The sequence below is a fragment of the Ambystoma mexicanum genome, chromosome 3p, assembly GCF_040938575.1.
Source record: "Ambystoma mexicanum isolate Mex_15411 chromosome 3p, UKY_AmexF1_1, whole genome shotgun sequence".
Taxonomy (NCBI): Eukaryota; Metazoa; Chordata; class Amphibia; order Caudata; family Ambystomatidae; genus Ambystoma; species Ambystoma mexicanum.
Genome location: NC_090925.1, coordinates 181,667,930 through 181,692,256, shown reverse-complemented (window position 1 = coordinate 181,692,256; position 24,327 = coordinate 181,667,930). Strand labels below are relative to the sequence as shown.

The window sequence follows — 24,327 nt, the reverse complement described above, 5'->3', positions numbered from 1 at the left end:
GCTCTTTAAGCATCCTCTCCTGGGCTTGCTCGGATGTACCTTTACTTAGCCTGTCTATCACTGCCCTTAGCATTCACTTCATTAAAAGGGGAAGGCCCACTGTATCCCTCTTCCACCCCCCCCCCTACCCACACTCTACCCCTGCCTCACCTTGGCCCCCAACCTTGACTCCCCCCTCCCCCCCCCCACCCCAACCCACACCTTTAGCTAGCCTTAACCATATGCTTTGCTACCTTCACAGTTTGAAGATGCAAGGGCAGTAAAGGCATGAAGTAAATGTATGACAACGTAAATGTCTCAAGTGAAGGTAGAATCTCAATGTTTTTGGCGCTGTTCCTAGTTCTGGTGGCCATGGGATTTATTGGTGGCTTTCCTGGTTTGTAGATATGATCAAGATTTCTGTCTTGGCCGTGTTGAGTTTCAGGCGGTTTGTGTTCATCCAATTGTAGAGTTCTTTCAGACGTCTACTAGCGTTGTTCTCCTTGTACATCTTCGATTTTTGCAGATGATTTGGGTGTAGCAGGTGAGGCTGTGCCTTTAACAATGTTGATTAGTGGGGTCTAGTAGATGTGGAAGAGTAGTGGGGATGGAGGACATCCTTGCAGTACTCTGCAGCTGTCCTGCTGCAGAGATTTGAATGGTTTTATCCATAGTTTCAAATCTTTCAGATAGGAACGATTTCATCCAGAGTAGTGCGGTATCTGTGTATCTGTGAAGATATTGTTTGACTGTCAAACACTGTGGAGAGTATCATCACTGCAGAGTTTGTGTTGGAGTCTTCGTTGGTCTTTAGGTCATCCCAGATGGAGAGAAGTGTCGTCTCCGTCCCTCTCATAGCTCGGAAGCCAACTAATAGTTGGTGTATTTCTACGCGTTCCAGTGTTGGTTCGTAGACATGGGTTTCTAGCAGTTTTGCCGCATAGGGGATGTTTGCGCTCGGTCTGGAGGTCTTCACCCATAGTATACTTCAGTGGTTTGATGTAAGCAGATTTGAGAGACCGCGTTACTCTCCCTGTTGAGAGCGGTTGTTTGAGGAGGTTTATGTGGTATTCAAATGGCATGCCTTGTGTGAGGATTGGTTTAGACGTCTGGTGGGCAGGCCATTGGTGATCCTGCTTTATTGCCAAGTTTCACCATCTTGATAAATGTCTACTGATATTTCTGTGAAGCTTTGCAGGTTATTCTGTGGTTCCGGGGTCGGTGAGGCATGGTGCTGTCTGGCCGAATGACCGATGTATGTCAGTGATTGATGTTTTTAATGTGGTCGTTGCAGTTTTTGTGAACGTTCTGGTGTGTTTGCATCCAGGTGGGTTTCTCATCTTATTTATGATAGTTTTTTTTTTTTTGGGTGTTTGTGGCTATTGTGATTTTCTTTTTGGCTTTGCGAATTTTCTTTTTGCCTGGTTGTAGTTTTTCCTCCATGATTTTTTTTTATTTTTTATTGTAGTGCAGTGCAGTGTGAACCATTTTGCCACTGCTTTCTTTTGTGAAGGGGTTAAGTGTTTTTTCAGAGAGGCGGTCTATTGTTTCAACGATCCATTTCTGAATTAGGTCCGATCTTCAAGGTTGGTTCTGTCCAGGCTTGTGGCTGAAGGGTTTGAGAATTCCAGTTGCTTTAAGTTACTACTTTGATATTCCATTTTCTTTTCCAGATCGCAGGAAGCTTTTGGGGCTCTTTGGATTCTTTAGCTGGTAGTCGGATCATGAATGGCATGAAGGGGTGATCGCTGCGTAGTATTTGTATTGGCAGCGCAGCAGAGAAGATTGTGTGAAGTGTCTTGCTCCTTTTTACCATCTGGTGTAGTTTCATTGTTTCTAGTTGCTTGATTAATGATTTTTGAGAGTTTGCTTTATCTTCCTCAAAACATATGTTGAAGTCCCCAAGGATTACCAGGTGGTCGTGTTTGATGGTTATGTTCATGATGGCTTCTATGAAGGTGTCTACAAGTCTGTTGGTCTATAGAAGAGTAAGAATGTGAGGTTTGTTTTTGAGTTAGCATTCGGGTGAAGGACGAGGGATTTGAAGTTTCTGATCAGTGAGTCATCTGTTTTTATTTGCAGGTGGTCTTATTAGGCTATTGCAAGTCCTCCTTTTTTCCTTTTCTGTTAACCTGTGTGCTTTTGAAGTTGGCAGCTAGGCAGCTGTGTAGTGTCTTTGTAGTTGTCTAACCAGGTTTCTGTGACAAGAGGTCTATTCCCCAATCGTAGATCTGTGAATCGTGTTTGAACATTGATCTTGCGTTGATTAGATTGCAGTGTATTTTGTTTTTGTCTTGTCCCAGGATTCTTCATATGGTGGTCTTGTTGGCAGGTTTTCTTCTCTGCTCAGTATGGTCTGTTTCGTCATTGAGCAGATCTGCTAGGTTGTATTGGGTTCCTGACTTCCTCGGTTTCCTCTTCTGTAACTTGTGGCTGTAGGTGACCTAGAGTTTTGGTGGGATGTGGAGCGACGACATCTTTTATCCCTCTTGCTCCTACTGGGTGTTTCTGGTTCTGTGCAGTCCTGGTATATTGCTGGAGCATCAAGCGGTTACATGTGATTTTATCGAAAGAGACAAATTAATTTTGAACAAACAAAAAAAAAGAATTCCCCCTCTCCTTTAATCAAATTTCCCCCCACCCCTTAAACTTCTATTCCCATTCCCAACCACATTTAATTGGTCTTCTTAAATTTGTTTGTTCTCAATGTCTTGGGTTCGTCAAAAATTGCATTATCTATTTGATGACCTCTCTGCATATCGCATCGTTGGTGGTTGTGAATTGTTCTGGTTGGAGGTCCATTACAATATATGGTGTTGGATATAACGATGTTTCCCTGCTCTTGGAGTTTGTTTTTCATGCTTATGGGTGCCTTCTGATGTCTGTTTATTGGTGGGGTGCCATGGTGTAGTTCCATTTTTATTCTAGTTTTCTCTTGCATTGTCACCTTCTGTCGTGGCATATAAGTTTACTGAGTTTGTTTTATTGGTTTGAACCAGGGTTTGTATATCTGCGAGGTTTTGTTTACTGCTATTTCCATTGTTTCCAGTTTGGTTTTTGGTGTTTCTTTTGGTTGTGGTTGTTGAACCAGGAGTAGTATATCCTCGCCATTTGGAGAACTCCAATGTGATTTTTCCTTTTGTGTTCATCTTTGGTGTACTTTGGTTGATGTAGGAGGCAGGTCGTGCGACTAGCTAGCTGTTTAGTTGATAGACCTCGTGGTTTGTGTGCAGTGCTGAAGAGCGTTTGGGATGGGGGCACTGCTGACGGTGCGGTGACAACCTAGATTGTGGCGTTGTGCTAGGTAGATGATAAACCTGCGGTTGGTGCAGGTGACGTTTGAGGCAAAGCAGCAGTCCTTGGCTTGGGGGTGCCTGGTAAGTGGATGGGCCTGGGATTGTGGTCAAATCGTAAAGGCGTTGATGCCTAGCTTTACTGGTGGGAGTCCTCGATTTAGGAGAGAATGGGGTAGCACCTAGATTGGGGATGCCTGTCAAGGAGGAGAGGTCACATCGAGGACATTGCAAATACAGTTGGTCTAGATGGCATAAATTGCTGACTACATTGTGGCCATTTTGGATCTAGAAAGACCAAGATTTGGGATGCCTGGATAGAAAGGGCCTAGAATGGTTGTGCAACGTAAATGCAGTAACTCTCAGATCTGGGATACCTGGACCTAAAATGGGCAGAGCAGCAGATGTAGGAACACCTAGATGTGGGATGCCTGTAAAGCGGGAGAAAGGCCTACAATGATGTACAACAGAAGGGCTTTTGACGTCCGGCTAGAGGGTGAATGGCCCGGGGTACAACAGTAGATGCAGTAATACTTAAAACATATGGTTTACCAAAGCCGTGGGCTAAATTGGAGATGTGGCTACTATACACAATCTAGGCTGTAGGCATCAGACTAATATGCTAATGGAGAATACAATGAGATAAGATTGGGTTGGCCAGTTTAGTGGGGTGCAGTAATGGCTGCACCAACTGCACTTGCCTTGTCAGTAGTTGCTAGTTGACTGCTGCAGGTCTCACAGGCTTATACAGGCCAACGCGGTCTGGACCTGCTGCTTTGGGAGCTGACCTCAAGGAGGCTACAACAGGCATAGGGGCTTCCCTGCCAAGTGTTCTTAGTAGAGGGGGCCAATCAAAGGGCGGTGAGAGGGCTGTGGGAGATGTCTGGAGAGGGGGGGGGGGAACAAGGAAACTCAACACCAGGCCTGTAGCAGGAGGCAAGATGGTGCCGGCGTCTGTAGAAACTTTCAATTTGGGCCAAAATTCAATTAAAAACTATGGCCTGCACACAAACTCTGGGAGAAGTGCTTGCCCTGGCACTTTGCACAGGTCGGTGTGGAGAGGGCTGGGAGGGACGAGGGATGGGGGATAACTTCCAATGCCACCTAGATCGTGCCTATGGTGCAAGGGGTGGTTGGGGGAGGGGGTGGTTCTACCTTCTGAACCTTTCACTTCACCCCCCCCCCCCCGTTCATTCTTCTCTTCCAGGTGGGTCTGTGTAACCAAAGAAATCATCCTTTGATTCGGAGGTTCATTAAGTGTTTACTCTGTGACACTGAGAGGCATGCTCCTGCTGACTTGCTCTTATTCAACCACAACAGAGTAGCCTTGTGGTAGTTTCAGAGACTGGTGGGGATTATGGGCTCCTGCATGCTTGGTACCTTATGCCAAGATACAAATTGGGCAAATGCATATGGATCTGACCTCAACCTGGAGCCAATCGTCTCTAGCTGTCTTCTCCTTTGGAGCAAACTGGCAGATCTCCACATAGAATTGGGTCCTAAAAGGGAATTTCAATCTGCAATCTCATAATCCTATGGTGGGGGAGGAAGACAAAGGCACGAAGGTTCAGTGCTTGTGGTCCCCATCTCAAATACTGCTGGGATGCCGTTACCAAGACCGCTACATGGGCCTCTCAATCTGCCATAAACAAGCATGACTGCATGGATGAAATTTAGTCAAGCGGTGCTTCAAAACTGGCTAGATTTCCATCGGAGGTAAAGTACTTTAACATTGAATCTTTTGTACTCACTTGTGCATTAAATATTCCCTGACTTTGAGGTGGGCACACCCTGGTTTAGAAAATTGGCGACTGCTGCCTTAAGGTGAAGCTATATTTAAAAGGAGCCCTGTTTGTAGGACTTTAGGCATCCTCCTTAACGTTTATTTCTGTTTGATTGTTAGCATATGCCGCACTTAGATGGAATTTCAGAAATGGGATTGTTGGCCTATGTGATTCTTAGCATGCACCACACTTAGAATTCTGAACCTAGCTTGCGTCGCATCTAGATAGAAATGTGACTGTTAACATGTGCCACACCTAGATGAATTCTCAAGTTTAGTCTGTGCCTACTCTAGACACAAATGTGGTGGTTGGCATATGCCACACTTAGATGGAATTCTCAAGCTTAGCCCGCGTCGCATCTAGATAGAAATATGATTGTTAGCATATACCACACTTCGACGGAATTTTCAGAAATGTGATTCTTAGCATGCACCACACTTAGAATTCTGAACCTAGCTTGCGTCGAATCTAGATTGAAATGCGACTGTTAGCATTCACCACACCTAGATGGAATCCCACAATTGCAAGGACAGCAATGCCAACTAACTAACCAACAATTCCATCCCTCGTCTAAATACACCCCTCAAACTAAATCCAAACACAACCACAAGCCTAAAACGCAGCAATCCGCACAAACTTCACAACAACAAAACAAACCACACATAGACTTGCACAACAGCACACGACAACGGACCGTAAAACACCCCAAGCCCAGCCAACTGACCCACCGGGCTGAGGCTGCCAACAGCACATCACTGCTCTCAGAGCCGCCATAGCGCCTGGGGAGCACTTCGGTGGTGATAGTGCGCGGTACAAATGTCCTTTAACATTAACAGTAAGGGCGTTTTACCGATTTCTCTCCTCACCCGCTGCTTTAAGTGCTGAAGTCCATTAGCACTTTCAGTAAGTGCCATGGGTGCCTCAACGTTCGCCTGAATGCCACTTTAATTTCCCACAGGCTAGACAAGTGTGTCCCTCCCCTCATGACATTCTCCCTTTTCCCCCCTTTTGGGTCATTCGTGGCATTATCTTCAGGCTGAAAACTGTCATGGATGATATTCGAATGCATCAAATTCCAGCAGTCTGGAGTTGGGCTGTTTTATTCCAAATTAAAAGAGCACCTTGCTCTCAATTTGGCACCTTTTTTTTGGGGGGGTATCTGGGAAGGGAAGGCATAATTGTTGTGATAGTGTGTAGATTGCAGGGGAGTGGCCGGGTTGAAGTTTGGTGCCACAATTAAGTTCTTAATTGTCTTTTCCAGTTCAAGTACCCTACCAATGATTAGCATTACACAATCTTCATCTTGCCCCTCAAAATGCCAAACCCCAATGTTTTAAATACCTCTGGAAGTTACATGGACTGGCCATTAGATATCTGGTCTCCAGCATGCCTCCCGATCTTGACTGATCTCGGTACTTCGAAAGAAACCCTGTCAAAAAACCCATGCTATGTAAAGAAAATGGTGTAGACTCGGGACTGGCAAGAGACTGAAACAGAGACCTCTCAAAGATGCACAGTTTGTTAGGCGCCTATAACCTCTCTCCAGCCTACCTGCCAAGATCAATTGTTAATGAGATTCCGGTTTAACATTCTTCTTAACAATACTAGTCTTCACAGATATGGCTTAAATCCACATCCAAAATGCAGACTTTGCGATTTGAAAGAAGTCGCTTAATCACTTGATCTTGTTCTGCCCAGAACTGGGAAGTCTAAGAACCGTATACCTGAGTAATCATTTAGTGGCATTGCTTGGTTTAGACACTGAAGGTTGCTGGGAGGCCCTTTCTGCAGGGGAGAGACCTAGTGGTCACCCCCCTGGTCCCCTGTGATGCTTGTGTGAACACCCCCTTTCTGGGTCCCCCTCTGGTGCCCATGATGCCTGTGGACCCCTCGCCCCCTCTGGTCCGCCCCTGGCCCTTATGTCCCCCCCACCCCGCGCTCCAGTTCCACCCCCCCCAATTCACTGCAGTAGTGCTCTTGACTCGCTATGGTTTTCACCACCTCTGACCTGATGCCAACGCTTTGATTTGACTTTATGGACACATTGACTTGTTGCTTCACCTTCTGAACTCGTGCTGGATCGCATACTCATGTTGGCCCTGAATCATGCTGTGCCCATTGCCTTCTTTAATCCTTGCCTGCATTTTCTGTTCCCTGCAACCTTGTTTTATTGACCTCCAACTGTTTTTTGCTCTCCCCGCTGATTCTCTGCTCTTTTCACTATTCTGTGCCTCATCCTTCTCCCCACTCTCCTCCCTCCCTTACTTTTTCTTTGCACTTGGACCAAGTATGATAGTAACAATTGTTTCTCCTCACACCCCGCCCATACTTGTTCTCCCCCATCCAGCCCTATTTGATAGTCGCTTGTTTTGTTCCTCTCCCTCCTTTCTCCTCCCCTCTCCCTCACCTCTTGTAATATTCTGGCTCTACCAGAAATGTCGTCAGCCCTAGTACGGTAGTCTCCTGTTTGTTTCCCCATTTCCTTCCTATCTGTCATAGCTCTTGAACTCCTAAGACACAATCTAAAATGTCGCCAGGTTCACATTTGTGTTGTTCATGGCCTGTAATGTAATTTTTCCCCCTTGTTCCCTCCTTTGCCTTGAAGTGCTTTGAAACAGTGTATAGGCGCTAGATAAACTATCATATCATATGCATTAGCTATATTTTTAGAAACTGTTTTAGAGAAACTTGCATGTTTAAATGTATTGGCATCTAGCATGTTATCATGTTATGATGCCCAATGGTAAAGATTTATGAAAACTGTAAACCAATAAATAAAAAATACCTCTCCTGGTTGTTGGGGACAGTATGTGTGACTGGAATAGTGCTTTGAGTGTTTACACGTTGTTTTCTTTTAGGTCTTCGGATCAATGGTGAGCTTGTTACTGCATACCCACAAGTTGTCGTGGTACGTGTGCCAACGCCCTGGGTTCAGAATGATAGCGACATCACAGTCCTTCGGCACTTGGAGAAGATGGGCTGCCGACTGATGAACCGACCGCAGGCTATACTCAACTGTATAAACAAGTTTTGGACTTTCCAGGAGCTGGCTGGACATGGGGTTCCTCTACCAGATACCTTCTCGTATGGTGAGCTGCTAATGGGCAGGGGGAGGTGACTGAATCATAGTGGTCTCATTTATGGCAGTGCTTTAGGTTGCAGGTCATGACTGAAATCCGTTGATGCAGTTCGGAGTCACAGTGCACACACTGGCAAGTGTGCAGTGTTAATGGTGCTCTGGATTGTAGAAGCTAATCATGGGCTCTTAATTTTCATGGACTTAGCCTGTCTATATACTGTAAAGAGTAGACTTTATTTGGGGCCTAACATTTCTTTTTATTTTTTTGATGTTTGTTTGATGACAAACTTTTCCATCATTGTGAGTTGAGTGTGAAATAGTATGAGAGAGAGAAAACAGAAGAGGAAAAAATAAAGAACCTGTCTCTTGCTGTGATTCAGGCTTTTCTTCCATTGAGATCACGGATGCTAGAGAGGTATAGGGAAATTGTGGATATATATTTGTTCTTTCCACTGAGGATGGCAGCCCATCTTTCTTCTGTATTCATTTGTTGCCTGGCATTTCTAATTCTTGTAAAAAAGCGAATACAATTGGCACTATGGCACTAATTTTCCTCCTAAAAATAGAGCGCTAACTTAGCAATTCCTAACTTCATGTAATAAACTCTCTGCCTGTACTTTTTAAATTAACCAAGCTTGCTGATTTGGGTTTGAGATTCACCCGGTCACACTGCACACACTTTCAGTTTGTTGTACTTGTGGAAATTATTTTTAAGTTTACTTTTTCAGTTTGTCATTGGTTTCTTGCCTCGTGAGGATTTTCTTCAGCCTTGCCTACCCTACCCAATCCTGTCACTGTGCCACCCCATCCTCTTTACCACAGATCTGTGGGATGTTGTCCCTGGGAAGTTCATAGGACTGAATCAAGAGCAGAAGGGATGTCTTGCCTGGAATGGGGTTGTCCAAAACCATGTCCTTGGTGACCTATCGTGCATGTGCTCCTGGTGCTTGCACCGGTTTCCTTTTTGAAACTTTCCGTCCAGGCAGGTTTTTAATTGGGCATCGGAGAGTAAAGCTTAAAATGTCCTGCCGTTCTATGCCTCCCTGGAGCAGCAGCAACCTACCTCAACATTGAAGATGTCCTCTGCATTGGACACATTTTTCAACTTTCCAACGGAGATTTCGGTGGACTTGCCTGCCCAGTAAACCTTCATCAAGTAAATGCATTTGTCTAGTGACGTCAATAGCATCACCTAACTCACCTTCATGTTGCATGTAGATATGTTGAGAGGTGACTGAGCACCTGTGGCCTCTTTGCGCTGACACCTTCATATAGGTCTCTGAATGGTGAGATAGATCTCCTTCAAAGGTCTATTTGTCACGTCGAAGGTAAGTTCAACTGATTGCTGTCACCCAATCCAGATGACTTAATTCCTTGCATCTTGCTAGACTAGAGTGGCTTGAGATATTTGTGCCATCCTGTGCTGCAAGCTTACTGAGGGAGTGTGGAGGGCCCTTGCGGCCCCTCACAAGGAGCTTGTGGGGAATGCCCGCTGTAGGCCAGTAGTCTGCAATGTTGGCATCTCTAGGTGTGTTTGACAAACTCTGCAGAGTCAATGTTGAGCAATCATGAAAGTTGTCCTCCAAAACCCCTGGGGAGCCACAGATTGCAGATATGTGACGGACGACACATTACTTCTCCAGCATAGAGTCTGGATTGGATTCACATGCTCATGAATATTTCCCGTTGTCAGGCTGGGAATCCTCAGTAAAAGAGTTTCACTTTCATTTATTAACACTTTCTCCTATAAACCAATCACTGAGCTCTGGGTCATACTGACCCAGCCGATGACTGCCCTCTCCCTAAGCCCCTCTGGTGCCATCTTTCAAATTTTTACCGCACGTTCAATTGTTGAGTCCTTGTGTTTCGCTCTTAGCTTTCTGCGTATTTGCACTTTTTTGGATAGGAAAACCCTATTTTTGTTAAGCCGGTGTGCTCCATCGTTTATTCATCCAGTTAACTGGGATCTGTTTTTCGACCTATTGCCCCTCAAGGGCAAAATAGTCCTGTGTTTCTTCTTGGAAGTTTCAGGAAGGCCATCAGGCCTACACCACACCGGGTCATGTCGGAGGACGGGTCTTCCCTCTTCAAGCTCTGCACCAGTTATGGTTTTGTGATATTTTCACGGGCAAGGAAGAAGACTGCAAGATCTGCTGTGTCTTTTCCAAGTGCACGATGAAGGATCGACACGTACGACTGGCGGCGTGGTCCACGAGGGCATGCTTCATCCGGCTACAGCGGGCTTCCAAGTCCTTTGAGGGTGCCCCATCTGTGGGGTCAAAGACGAGGCCAAGCACTGTAAGTCTGTTTCCGTTTGGCTCGCTGCGAAAGCGGGTCCCGCGACGGTCAGGGTGCATTCATCTCCATCTCCAGCCATTGCTCCAGCTCTTTGTCTAAGAAAGTAGACCCTGGGGAAACTGCGAGAGAAGGCCAAGCAGGTCTGACCTGCCAGTAAGGGCCCGGTGATCCAGGCCAAGACATACTCTTCGATCGATATGGTTGCTGCTGCCCTCTTGAAGGCGAAGGGGCTGACCCAGAGGGTACCCCGGTAGCGGTCAGGGTGGCTGGTGGGAGGCTTTGGCCAGACCAGTGGAATCCAGAAAAGCGTATCACTGACCTTAACCCGAGGCTGACCCCCCCCCCCCCTCCTCCCAGACCCAAAGAGGGGAAGAGCTCCAGGGCACTGATTTCTTTGTCCGACGAGAGACAGTTTCTGTCCACACCATCCCCGAGGTGGTGGTGGTGACAAGAATGTCGGAGATTCAGTGGGGGCGGCCCTGTTCACCAGGCACCTTCCAGAGACGTCTCAGGATATTCTCTTGACCCTCCATTCACTGGTGTTGGAGATGCCAACGGCACCGCCAGTGATGTGGACACTGAGAAAAGGAAATACCCTACAACTCCACTCCAACATTCATTGGGCGCCCCTCATCCCCTCTAGGGATACAGGGATGGACACAGTGATGACCGATACCGGCGGCAACAGTGGATTCTCTCCGCCCCCATGGGCTTCTTCGCCAGAGGAAGTGGGCTCTTTCCACTCCATGATCTCCATGATCGCCTTTGTCACTCTCCCAACTCATCCCAGAGTAGGCGGGCTTCCTGTATCAGTGCCGGGAGGCAACCTCTGGGCTGAAGTACTGGCACTGTGAAGAACCCCCTCTTCAGACCCGGCAAAGAGGGACTGGCTATAAAAGAGATACCAGGTGCTGGACTTTGCACACAAATGTCTGAGGTCACAACCATCGCCTGACTCTGGGCAACCTCTGACCCCCAGACGACAAGGGGGGGAGAAATTGGATGCCATGGGATGGAAGGTTATTTATTCAGCTGCAATGACGGTCAAGGCGGCCAATGCCTTGGCGATCCAAGGCATAAAATAAGCTGTTGCATAGCAATTTGCTATGCAATTCTCTCCATTTGCTAATTAGACACTTGTGTAGCAAAGATAGCTCTTTAAGTTGCCCTCTTCAATGAAAGCACACCTCACCCTCCACTTCTCTTGCCTTCTGTGCTCTTTCTCTTCATTAGGACTTGAAGTGAGAAGAGTAAGTGCAGCAGTAATTGTCTCCTCCACTCTTTGTGGCAAGGCATGTGTGGGAGTGCTAGGCAAGAATTTATTTTTCTTTCATATAATTGCAATCCAGAAATAATCGGATGCTACTATATGCTGCCTCGCAAAGACCAGTATGTGTCAACTTCTTATTTTTATAAGACGGTCATGCAGTCCATTCCTAAAATGTAGGTTGTTACATAATGCTTGATTGCATCATATTGACGAGTGAACACTTTTGAAAATGTACATGATCACATGATCGAATGCACTGGATGGCAAACCTAGTTCTGTAACCTGCAGGTTGCATACATCTTGTGCTCATCCGATGAGCGGTTTTATAGCAGTTACCCTGAAAGTGGATGGCAGCAAATTAGAATATTCCACCCAGTTTGACCAGTTCTCTGCCTGCTACACCTACTACTCTGCTTAGTCTTACTTTTGTTCCTATTAAATAATGAACATACAAGGCTAACTAGATGTTTATGCAAAAAATGAACCACAGTACCGCCCAGACTGTACATAGACACATCTGCTGCAATACCGCACACTGTAGTTATCCTCCAGAGCTCACTTTGCTCTATGATTACATTGTGTTAGCACCTACGGCAGCCAGCTGACCAAACTGTTTTCAGAGCCTTTTTACTCCTTGACATTCTATTATCACCCAGTTGCTTTATACCAGCTACCCTGAAATTGAGATTACCACAAACTACGATATTCCATCTAGTTTGCTTAGTTCTCCGCCTGCTAAGCAATCCACTCTTACGTCTTTCTTTCCTCTTACATAATGAATAAACAAAGCAAACTAGATGTTTACGCAAAGTAGTGATCAATTGCTCCATCCAATATAATAAAAAATGTACATCTACAGATCTAGTAAATACCAAACACTGTAGTTAGCTTCCAGAGTTCGCTTTGCTTTGATTATGACTGCATTATATATTCCCACCTGCAGGAGACAGCTGGAAAACTGTTTCTAGAGCCCTTTTTAACATATCTATTTATTTGTGTCCATTCATGCAGCTAACCTTTTACATTTTGTAGACACTCCGCTGTGGTTCGCAAAGTCTCTTCGCCCACTCGCATATTGTTTACATTTTATGACAGACCAGTAGCATTTGCAAGAGACGTTTGAAACATGTATATAACATTTACTTTGTTTGCAGTTACTGTCAAAGTTTCACTGGGCATGGCTGGCCTCTGGGTGGCATCATTGTACCAAACAAAGCGGGTTTGTAGTGACATGCACCATTGTACACTAATAGCATTTTAAATGAATTTGTTGTCACCCATTGCTATGGCTAGAGTGCATTTCTCTTCGGTTGAATAGGGAAACTAGTTACCCGACCTGCAGGTCCAGCTGAATTTTAAAGAATTTGCAAGGCTCGACTCCTCTGTCTTATTTCAGCCGTATGCAAAACTGCTGTATTGTTGCTCATTTTGTGTCTTGGGTACAAATAATTTCGGATCACATTAACAAAATTGCTAATCAAATGGGTCTGTTTGCTAATCAAAATGATTTTCATTAGCAAACTATTAATCAATGCTTGAAAACGAATTTGTGCCTTGCGATCCTAGCCAGGTATGACCAGGAGCTATGGTACAAGATGGCACCGATCCTGGGTTTTCTCCCTGAGGACAAGTGGGTAGAGGCAATGGAGATCCTTCAGGATAGCGAGGTGGCGTTGGACCACGCAATCACCGTGGCCCTGGACATTGCAGACACAGGGTTCCGCCAGATGGGAAACGGGGTCTGCCTCAGTCGTCGTGGCCGGCTGAAGCACACCAACTTCAGGGAGGAGGTCCAAACTAGGTCCTGGGCATGCCGTTTGCTGGAGACAACCTTTTTGGCAAGGCAGTCTATGAATCCCTTCAGGCCATCAAGACCGACAGACAGCCCGTCCGTCCTTTCGTCCCTCAGGACAGAAGTTGGGTCAAGCTTCGAGTTTTGGCGGTGGAGCCTCCTCTTACTCCCCTGATTCCCCCCCCCCCTACCTTCCCATTCCACGACCCTGTAGCCTACAGGGATCGTTCTAAGCCCTTTGGAGGTGGCCACTGCCGTCAAGGCACCCAGGGCGTGCCGGCCTCAAAGCGGGACAGAACCGGCTGGGATGTCTGGCCCCTGCGTGCCGGTGGGAGGCCGGCTGACAACCGTCATCAGCATGTGGGAATATCTCTCCACCGATCGATGGGTGCTGGATGCTCTTGCCCAGGGACACACTTTGTTTCAACCAAGTGCCTGTGAATACCACCGGTGTCCTGGCAGGAACACCGCATCCCTCAGCTGTTGCTAGACGTTTGGCCATGTTAAAAGGGGCGATAGAGCTGGTTCCAAAGCGACCTCCGGGGCTCCTTGAGTTTACTCAAGATACTTTCTAGTAAGAAAGGCCGTCCGCTGGAGGCCCATCTCGATCTACGACTAGAAAAGTAAATCAAAAGAACAGTGAGCTAAAGACTTGGTTGATACTCTCCCAGGGGCTATCCACCCAAGAACAAGTCAATGGGCTCTGTTTGTGCTGGTAGTTTCCCAGACCCCCCCCCCCCCCTCTGTTTTGCATAAAAGTAAATCCAGTCCCAGAAATTCCGGATGGCTCTGCCAACTGGAGGAGGCAGACTGTCGTCGTCGTCGTCAGATCGAGAGGACGCGTACTTCCATGTTCCCATTCACAAAAAACATTTCAAGTTCCTGTGCTTCGTCGTACAAGGGGAAACTCTACCAGTGAAAGGTGCGCCCCTTCGGACTGAAGTCTGTGCCCAGAGTCTTTACAAAGTGCCTGGCTCTGGTGGCGGCCCATCTGCGACTACAGGGAATTAATGTGTACACATAACTTGATGACTTGCTCATCCGGGCCAGGTTAAGGGACATCGCCGTCGATCGCACAGAGGACTGCCTGGCTGCTGGCGGATCTGGGTTTCTCGGTGAACTATGCCTGCTCAGCACGGTATCCTGCCTGGTGGCTCCATCGGAGGATAGAATGGTGGCCATGTTGGGCAAGGTGCAATGGCTGTTGGCACTGGAGATAGCCAGAGTGAGGACCATCAAGTCACTGCTCGGCATGTCGTCCTGTGTCTACCTGATCTGGCTCTGCAGGTTGTGGGTGCGACTGCTCCAGGAATTCCTGCACTCCTGTAGTCCGGAAGCTTTAAAGACCGGATCATGTTCAATTCTGTCGAGCGATAAGGTGGTGGGGCGTGCGCTCAGACATTGCGTGCGGCCCTGTACAAGGAGACAGTCAAGACTGATGCTTCTCTGGATGGATGGAGAGCACACACCAAAAGTCTCCACGCTAGAGGCTGCCGGAGAAGGTGCTACGCATCAAAGTCTTGGAACTATGGTGGAACTACGGGCTGTGTTTTGGGCCTTCAAGTAATTTCTTCGTCCAAGGGCAAAGTTTTGAGTGTCTTCACGGACTATACCACCACAATGTTTTACATCTGGAAGCAGGGGGACACCAGATTCCCCTGGCGACCTCCAGAGAGGTGCAGGAATTGGGGCACTGTGCCGTCGCCCAGAGGATGTTGCTCATTCCTTTCCATCTGGCGTGAGTGAAAACACTGTTGCTGACTCCCTCAGCAGGGAGCTGCGCACTTGTCATGAGTGGGAGGTTCGGCAGCATCAAGTGGACAACCCCTTCCTCAGGTTGGGCAATCGCCAGATTGGTCTGTTTGTGACGGCAATGAACACCAAGTGCCGGAGGTTTGCCAGCAGGTTTCCCCCAGCCGGAGAGCATGGGGGGGGGGCGCATTCTCCTTCCCTTAAAGGCCTGTTGTAGGAGCCCCCAACCCCCTCCTGTTGGCACTGCTACTGCAAGTCATCGACTGTGCTGGTGCAGAATGATCCTCGTCGCGCCAGCGTGGCCGAGGCAAATCTGGTACCTGGACCTTCTCCGCTTGAACAGAGTGGATGCTGACATGCTACCAGTGGTCGCTGATCTTTTCACCAGGGAAGGAGGCCCAATCCTAGACCACGACCCAGGATTGCTGAACCTGAAGGTCTGGTCGCTGCAGCATTAGACTTCGGTGGTTACGAGCTGCCTGCTCGCCAAAGCCAGGGCGTCGTAGACTCTGAAGTGTTGGAAGCGTTTCGCGACTTGGTGACGGTTGCAGAAGATTAACCCTCTGGTGGTCACAGCCTCTAAACCCCCCCCGCCCCACCAAGTTCTTCTGTACTTGTTGACTAAGTCTGGGCTGGTGCACGATCAAGGTGCATCTGGTGGCCATCTCCCGCTACACCAAGTCTCCGGGATGGTCTTCTCTACTCTTATGGTCGCACCGCCTAGTGAAGGAGTTAATCAAAGGACTGTTCTTTTTGTTCCCGCAGTTGAAGTTGCCTGCCCTTGTGTGGAAAATCGACGTGGTGCTGACTAGGCTCATGGAGGGGGGGGGAGGGGGCATTCGAGCCGATGGATCAAGCTCTGCTCAAGTTCATTACGCCTTACTTGACTTGTGGTGCTGCGGACGCACTCCTCCTTCATGCCCAGGGTTCCCTTGGAATTTCATCTCAAGCCCTTGGCGTTACCTGTGTTTTTTCCAACGCCTTCGTTTCTGGCTGAAAGAACTTTGCACTCGCTGGATGTGGCTTGAGGCTGAAATTATGTGGCCCGCACAAAGTTTCCGGAGGACTTAACCGCTTTCTGTGAACCATGTGAAGGCCTGCTCCAAGGCTTCCATCTCAAGGTGGCTCCAGCTGCATCACTCATGGTCACCGGTTGGCAAACCGACTGCTGCCTGGCCATCAATTCTACCATAGCGATCGCTGCGACAAAGGCGTGCCCCTGCCTGCAGGGCTGCTACATGGCGGTCTATGCACACCTTCTCAAAATTCTACTGCGTTGACAGGGATTCCAGGGAGGAGTCCAGAGTTGACCAAGCAGTGCTACGGAACCTGTTCACTTGAAGGTGAGGAGGTGAGAGTAATTGCTTCTGTTGAGCCATGCCACCTGCTGTGGTTGTGTATGTAAGTACTGCTATGTATTCTTTATTCATGAGCATGTGAATCCACGCCAGACCCCATGCTGGAGAAGGAACAAGTTAATTACCTGTAACTGTTTGAAGGGATTGTGTCCTCCGGCGTATTCCAAATCTTTGACATGGATTACCACAGCTGTGCTGCTTTGGGAAACTTTTTCGGCGCAGGCTTCCTGTGTCGATGTCGCTGCGCTCCCTTGAGGACCTCCTCCGATGGCCGACGTCACCAGAGATTATATGTAGGACGCACGTCGCCCGTAGCCTCGGTTCCGTTTTTTCCGCGAACGTGTTCACTTTGAAATCTCAGCGCGCCTCGGTTTTCTCTTGTGAATCGGTTCTTCGAATATCGTTAAACGAAAATATGTCTGTCTTCTGCTACCCTGAAGTTGGGCTTCAAGAAGTGTCGGGACTGCGGTTCCAAGATGTCTCTGACGGACCCGCATGACGTCTGCCTCTGGTGCCTCGGTGAGAGCCACGCCACTGATTACTGCGACGAATGCCAGTCTTTGACGTCAAAGGCCTTGCGGGAGCGCAAGAATAAGCTGTCGGCGGGTAGGGTTTCCAAATCCCGCAAGTCGAAGTCCGCTGGACTTTTGACCGCCGATTCAAGGGGCGACTCTCAGCATAAGTCCAGGGGGTCTTGTTCCAGGAGTGGGTCCCACCGTTCCTTGGCCTCTTCGAAGCATGAACAGAAGCACCGTCATTGGTCAACTTCCTTGTCTGAGGACTCAGCCAGACGGCTGGTTGCTTGTCCCATCAAGCATTCATATCTGGCGGAATGGGATGCCTTCCGCAAGGAGGAGATGGCGATTTTTGAGTCGCAGGGCACCGTTTCGTCTGCGCCTTTTGAGAGAAGCCGGCAAGGAATGCTCTAGAGCCACCTCTCGCACGCCTTTTGGCTCGGGCAATCACCGGGAACCTTCGAGGTCCCGGTCGGACAAGGAGGATCGCCAGTGTGCCCGCTCCAGTTCCCGGTCCTCGACACCGTCGAGACTGGAGCCTGTGAGGCCCTAGAAGAAGGCATCGGCGCCATGTCAGTCGAGGGAATTTCTCGAGGCTCCGGTCCGAGGAAGCCATCGGTGCCAAGGCCGTCAAAGGATGCACTCAGGGCTCCGGACTCGAAGTGGTCGACACCACTCCCATCAGCGCCCTTGATGCCTTTTTGTAGAATTTTTGCCAGAGGTACCCTGGAGAGCTGTGGAGGCTCCTAGGAAGGCGCTCAGCAAGTCTGTGCGGCCTATACTCAACCCATACTCTGTTCCTCCTCACAGGGTGGACTTGTTCCAACCCTTGGAGTACATTTCAGAGGCTGAGGAAGGGTCTGAGGAAGAGGTGCCTCCTGAGGTTCCTGACCTGTTGTCTGGGTTCTGGAGATCATTGCCCACGGCTACGGTCTTCCTTTCCGGCAGAGGCCTCGCGACACTCCACCGGGGAAGCTCTTTGAAGGGTCAGATCCGCTCCTTGCGCAGGAAATCAAATCCCTGCTGGAGAAAGGCGCCATAGAACTGGTGCCTATAGCGGAGAGGAACAAGGGATGGTATTCCCCATATTTTTTTTTTATCCCGAAAAAAGACTCTGGATTGAGACCCATCATGGACTTGCATGGTTTGAACAAGCTCCTTAGGAAGGACAAGTTCAAGATGGTTACTCTCGCTCAAGTCCTCAAGCCCATCAACTTCAGGACTGGTTGGTGTCTTTCGACCTCAAGGATGCTTACTTTCATGTTCCGATTCATCCCAAGCACAGGAAGTACCCGAGGTTCGTGGTTGGCGACTCACATTTTCAATTTTGGGTCCTGCTGTTCGGATTGACCTCCGCCCCTTGGGTCTTCACCAAGCTAATGGTGGTGGTGGCAGCGTATCTCACGAAAGGGGGGCAGGGATTCACATCTACCCCTACTGGGAGGTTTGGTTGATCAGGGTGCGCTCTCCCGAGCAAGTCCTGGATCATCTGCCACTCCCTTCACAGGCTGGGCTTTTCCCTCAACTTGAAGTCCCAATTGACACCTACCCAGTGGCTCCAGTACATCGGAGCAGTGCTAGACACATCCCTGGGGCAGTGTTCGCCTCCCCAGGTGAGGGCTCACCACATTCTGCAGATGGTGGACAAATTTCAACGTGCCCAGAGTCTCCTGGCATTAGAGTTCTTGTGATTGCTCGACCTCATGGCATCCTGCATTCTACTTGTGCCAGAGGCTAGGCTGTGGATGAGATCTCTGCAGTGGGCACTCAAGATGCAGTGGTTGCAGTTCTCTGGCAGGATGTCGGACCCATTCAGATTCTGCCCTCTGTCGCCCACGACCTTCTGTGGTGGGCCGTTGAAGGAAATCTGTTCAGAGGGGCTCTGTTTTGGCAACCATGGCCGGAGGTGACGATCGTGACGGACGCATCCCTCACGGGTTGGGGAGCTCATGCCAACGAGCTAACAGCCAGCGGTCGTTGGTCTCCGGAGTCCAGACTCCACATCAATCTGTTAGAGCTGCGGACTGTCAGGCTAGCCCTGAAGGCTTTTCTGCCATCTGTGGGGGGAGGGGGGAGAATGTCCTGATTATGACGGACAATACAGTGGCCATGCCCTACCTCAACAAAAAGGGGGGGGTAGGGTCACTCTCACTGTGCAGAGAGGCGATGCAGCTCTGGTTCTGGGCCATCCAGCAGGAAATTTAGATCTCGGCATTTCATCTGGCACGAGACGAAAACCCAGCGGCGGATGCTCTGAGCAGGCAGAGCACGGTCTCATGAGTGGGAGCTGGCTCAGGAATTTCTTTTGGAGATCTTCACCCTTTTGGGAACCCCACAAGTGGATCTCTTCGCCACCAGTGTCAACCGGAAGTGCGAAGATTCTGCTTGCGGGAATTTCCTCCAAGAGGAGCCTTGGGAGACGCGTTCGTAGTGGAGTGGTCCTTCCCACTGCTGTACGCGTTCCCTCCAGTCCCCGTCATTCCGCAGGTGTTGCGGAGGTTGGGTTCCCGGATGATCCTCATTGCTCCGGCATGGGCCAGAGCGTGGTACCCGGACCTTCTAGACATGTCCATCTGCCCTCCACATCGTCTTCCCTACCAAGACGATCTGCTCTCACAGGAAGGGGAGCGGAGTTCGCCATCCAGAAGTCAAGTCTCTCAACCTTCATGCTTGGTATCTGAAAGGCTGAGATATTAGGATTGTGGACATGATGGAGGTGTTGCTTTTGGCCAGAAGGCCCTCAACGAAATCCCTGTACCGTTGCCGTTGGAGGAAGTTCTGCGACTGGTGCAGGGGACAGAATGTGGATCCTTTTCAATGTTCCATTACTTTTGGTTTTGTCTTTTTTTGCTTTCTTTAGCCCACAAGGGCCTGAATGTGGGTACCATTAAGGGGTACCTGGCAGCACTGTCCATATTTAAGCGCTCGTCTGGGGAATGCGCTTATTTTAAAATCCCTTTGATTTCTCAGTTTCTAAAAGGGCTAACTCATGTATTTCCACTGTCGCCTTTCCAGGTGCCGGGATGGGATTTGAATTTGGTTTTAAAGTTCCTAATGGGAGCTCCGTTTGAGCCCTTAAATTCTTGTCTTTTGAGACTGTTGTCCTTTAATACTGCATTTAGTTGCAGTTACTTCTGCACACAGTGAGTGAGTTGCAGGCACTTTCCGCCAAACCATACTTCACTGTGTTCCATAAGGACAGGGTTGTCCTTGGGTACGGCCTTATTTTCTTCAGAAGGTTGTGTTGGAATTCCATCTGAGCCAGAAGATAATTCTTCCGGCATTCTATCCTCCTCCACATCCTGGTAAGGAAGAGGAGAGGCTCCACAGGTTGGATCCTAGGAGAGCTTTGAGTTTCTATCTCTCACAGATGTCCCGGGTCAGAGTGGGCAATCAGCTCTTTATTGGTTACGCTGGAAGGAGTTTAGGTCAGGCTGTTTCTAAGCAGATTTTGTCTAGGTGGATCATTTTGACGATCTCTGAATGTTATCGTTTGGCGGGGAAGGACCCTCCTGTAGGTTTACAAGCCCATTCTACTAGTGGTATGGCTGCCTGCACTGCACTACAGAGGGGTGTTCCGCTTCGCCAAATTTGCGAAGCTGCCACATGGGCCTCTGTCCATACTTTGTGAAACATTATTTCCTGGACTCTATCCATGGGCAAGATTTGGCCTTTGGCAAGGCAGTCCTCTATTCTGCAATGTGATTGGGCATTCTAAATTTTCTAAATTATTTTCCCACCTCCTTATGTTGGTACTACTTTGGGAGTCGGTCAAAGATGTGGAATATGTCAGAGGACACAATCCCCTCGCAGAACAAGTTACTTTCTTACCTGGTAACATTCTTTCGATGGGATGTTCCTCCGTATTCCACATCTTTGACATTGATTACCACAGCTGTGCTGCTTCGGAATAATGTCAAAGATGTGGAATACGTCGGAGTAACATCCCATCGAAAGAACGTTACCAGGTAAGAAAGTAACTTGTTCTTCTCCAGCATGGATCTGGCATGGATTCACATACAAACCCTCCCTCCTGCCCCTCTGTGGCTTTTTTTGATCTTACTGTCACTTTACGTGCTAAAAAATCTGAAGATGGCTGCCAGAGGAGGGGCAGTCATTGGCTGGGGGCAGTATGACCTAGAGCTCAGTGATTGGTTTATAGGAGAAAGACCATATATAAATGAAAGTGAAACTGGTTTTCTTTTGAGGATTCCCAGCCTGACTGGGAATATTCATGAGCATGTGAATCCATGCCAGACCCATGCTGGGGAACAGTTACAGGTAACTTTTTCCATACTGCCATGGCAGGCTAAGGCCGGGAGAAAAAAAAATGCGCATTTACAGCACATTCGGCATAGACAAATGTCGACTCCCGTAATGCTGAACAAGGGGTAGTGGTGGTGTCCCTCGCTCCCCGTTTCAAATTCAGAATTTTCAGATTTGTGATTTTGAGAGCCAGAGTAGTAATGTCGATCCAAGTGTCCTTGGGGCCGAAGTGCCAGATTTTTGGCCAGGTCAAATATTCAGGTAGTGCTTTAAGGGTAAAACTCACAACCTTACTATGTGTGAGCCAGAGTCCTAGAGTCCTGTACCAGTGGGTGCAGTCAGTGACATTGCTTGCCACAGCCAGTCCCTACAGCTCCCCACAGGGACCTTGTTTTCACAAATCCTCAAACCGTCCCACAAACTTGTTGAGAAAGAGGGCTGCTTGCAGGCATAAACCATCCAACCCTAGGCTAAGAAAATCATTCAGTGCCCCCCGAGCTTCCTGTACTACCGAAGGGTCGGAAGCCATGCAAGTGGACACAGCCTGTGGTTCACTATAGTTTACAGAAAGGAATAGGTGTGCCAATGATCCCTGCACGGATTGTGCCTCAAAAGAACACCTGGTGCTAATGAACACCTTACTGCCATGCTGTAGAGAACATTGACAATCAGTGGGCTTAGACCAGAATACCCCACACTATTTAACATTCTCGTCCCGCGGATGGGGTTGATGGACAATGCCATAATTGCCGGGATTATACAAGAATTGGTGTCTAGTCCGGGTTCACCCTTATCTTCACACCAAGACCGCTCACTATCCAGTTATTCTGGGCTTACTTTAGCTTCGCACCCTGAGCACTTCTCTAAACTGGACATCTGGTACCTTGTTCATAGGTTCTGAATATTGTGTGGCCAATTGTCTTCAAGGTAGGGTTTGAAGTTATGATATGATGGGTTATTTATAACGTGCTTAATACCCAGAGGTTTCTAAGCGCAGACCCGGGAATCGAACCTGTGGTGCTCCGTGTCTTGCTACCAAGGCGAGCACGTTGCCCCTGAGCTATCCTCCCGAGACCAAGTTGGGGGCCATTAAGCTCCTGCTTCTACTATAGAGCATGATTAACTTAAAACCGTTACCAGGAAGTACTTTTGTCCCCCAGTCAAATTAGTATTTTACAAACATGCATATATGATATTAACCTAGAATTTTATCCTAATTCTTTATTTACATTCTAAGGCACTGAAATAAAATGGATCATACATAATGGTCAAAATGTTAGTGTGCTTCTAGTTAGACATGCAGTGCGTGAAGTACTCTCTCCTGGTTCCCTAATGGTAGCACCTGCATACTGGGTGATGCCCGACACCCAGGAGCTGTTTTTAGCTCCAGGTTCATCAAATCTGAATTTTGAACCCTGCCAAGACTGTGTGGCTACATAGTTTACCTAGAGACTACCCAGTGAGTCCAGACCTCTATCATGAATATTGTGACTTTTTTTCCAACTGAGAATTACTGTTGCATCGCCCAGAGGCAGAGCTCCCTGGAGCACTGCTGCCCTTTGGATATAGGTAAAAAAAAAATGTTCTGCCCTGGAAAAACATGCCTGGCATGACAAATCTTCAAGCCCATCTGCGCTTTAGGTCAGTCCCCTGCTGGTCCCTCATTGTTCTGTCCCCAAGAAAAATGCTACTGAACTGAGGTTTGAATTACCTGGACTTGAACAATGTAAAGTCCTGCAAAGATACCCTCTACCACTTACACCAGTATGACAGTCAAAAATGTTCACCAAGTTGGGCCTCAGGTGCCCATCACCTGTTCCCGGTCCATGCTGGGGATGAATGGAACCCGGTCTTTCCCACTCCTTAGTCAGTACGAGGATCAAATGATCTTCGGGTTGGCTAACTCTCCCTCTGCTTCGAAGTACGAAGAGGAACATGAAAAACATGATACTTCAGAGAACCATTAGTTGGCCAAACCTAAAACGTGTCTTTCATCCGACCATCTTGTATCTGGGATGTATTCTTTCTGCCACTGGAACCAGCATGGACCTCGGAAAAGGTTACTGCAGTACCAATTTGGCCCAAGCCATTTCTTGGTTTCACTAACTATCGGAGTTCATCCCTGGTTTTTGTCAAAAAATACAAAGATTACTGGGTTGCTACAAGCAGGTACTCTATTCCTCTGCCATAACACTTTTCTACAGCCCAGTTACGCAATAACCTAATCCGGAAAGACCCTTCATAGTCATTGCATCTAATTCTATCTGTGCTTAAAGTAGTCCAGGATGATATGTCCCAAACCTACTACAAAGACCCCTGCTTAACTGTTTTGTCATAGCACTGCAGCAATGCACCAGAGAATCCAGGCCACCTCTGAGCAAAATCTAAGGTACGTTTGATGGCTGCAAATGAGGGTGAATGTTGGATTTTGTGGCAGCGTTTTAACGGTCAAAATGCAACGGTCGGATGCAAAAAAAAAAACTTTCCAACCTGGTTCTATCTTCCCCTTCCCACTACTCCCTTTGCACTACTCCCTTTGCAGTCTCAGCTGATTTTGTCAATCCCCCCAGCCCCTCTGAAAATATGATTATGGTTGCCATAGACTACTTAACCAAACTAGCTAATTCCTACCCATGCCTCCAGCACCAACATCTTCATCTTTGATATTCGATATCCAGCTTCAGCAACAACAAAACATTTGGCAGAGGGCAAAGATGGTGTACCTCCTAGTGAAAAAACGCAAGTACACCTTGGCCCGATGGTTGCTGGGCAGAAGTCGATGCCTTAGTACTGGGCAAACAGTTCAAAACCTGATGGTGCCTAGGGTACAGAGTAAAAGCTCTGCTACCTCAGCGTTATTGCTGGTTCAGTGTTGATCCAACTATTGCTCTAGCAGGATCTGTTTGCTTCACACTGAAACCCCTTGTAGTGGTGCTCTCCT

At 48.1% G+C, this 24,327-nt stretch overlaps 1 protein-coding gene across 4 annotated transcripts in view; it reads left to right on the top strand.

Annotated features, from left to right (window-relative positions):
* The window catches only part of RIMKLB (ribosomal modification protein rimK like family member B), a 222,651-nt gene that overhangs the window by 47,010 nt on the left and 151,314 nt on the right, over positions 1-24,327 (top strand). For all 4 annotated transcript variants that reach the window (XM_069650582.1, XM_069650584.1, XM_069650585.1 and 1 more), the window contains one exon: positions 7,915-8,145. In XM_069650582.1, coding sequence (XP_069506683.1) covers positions 7,915-8,145 — 231 coding nt within the window. The remainder of the gene's footprint in view (positions 1-7,914; positions 8,146-24,327) is intronic.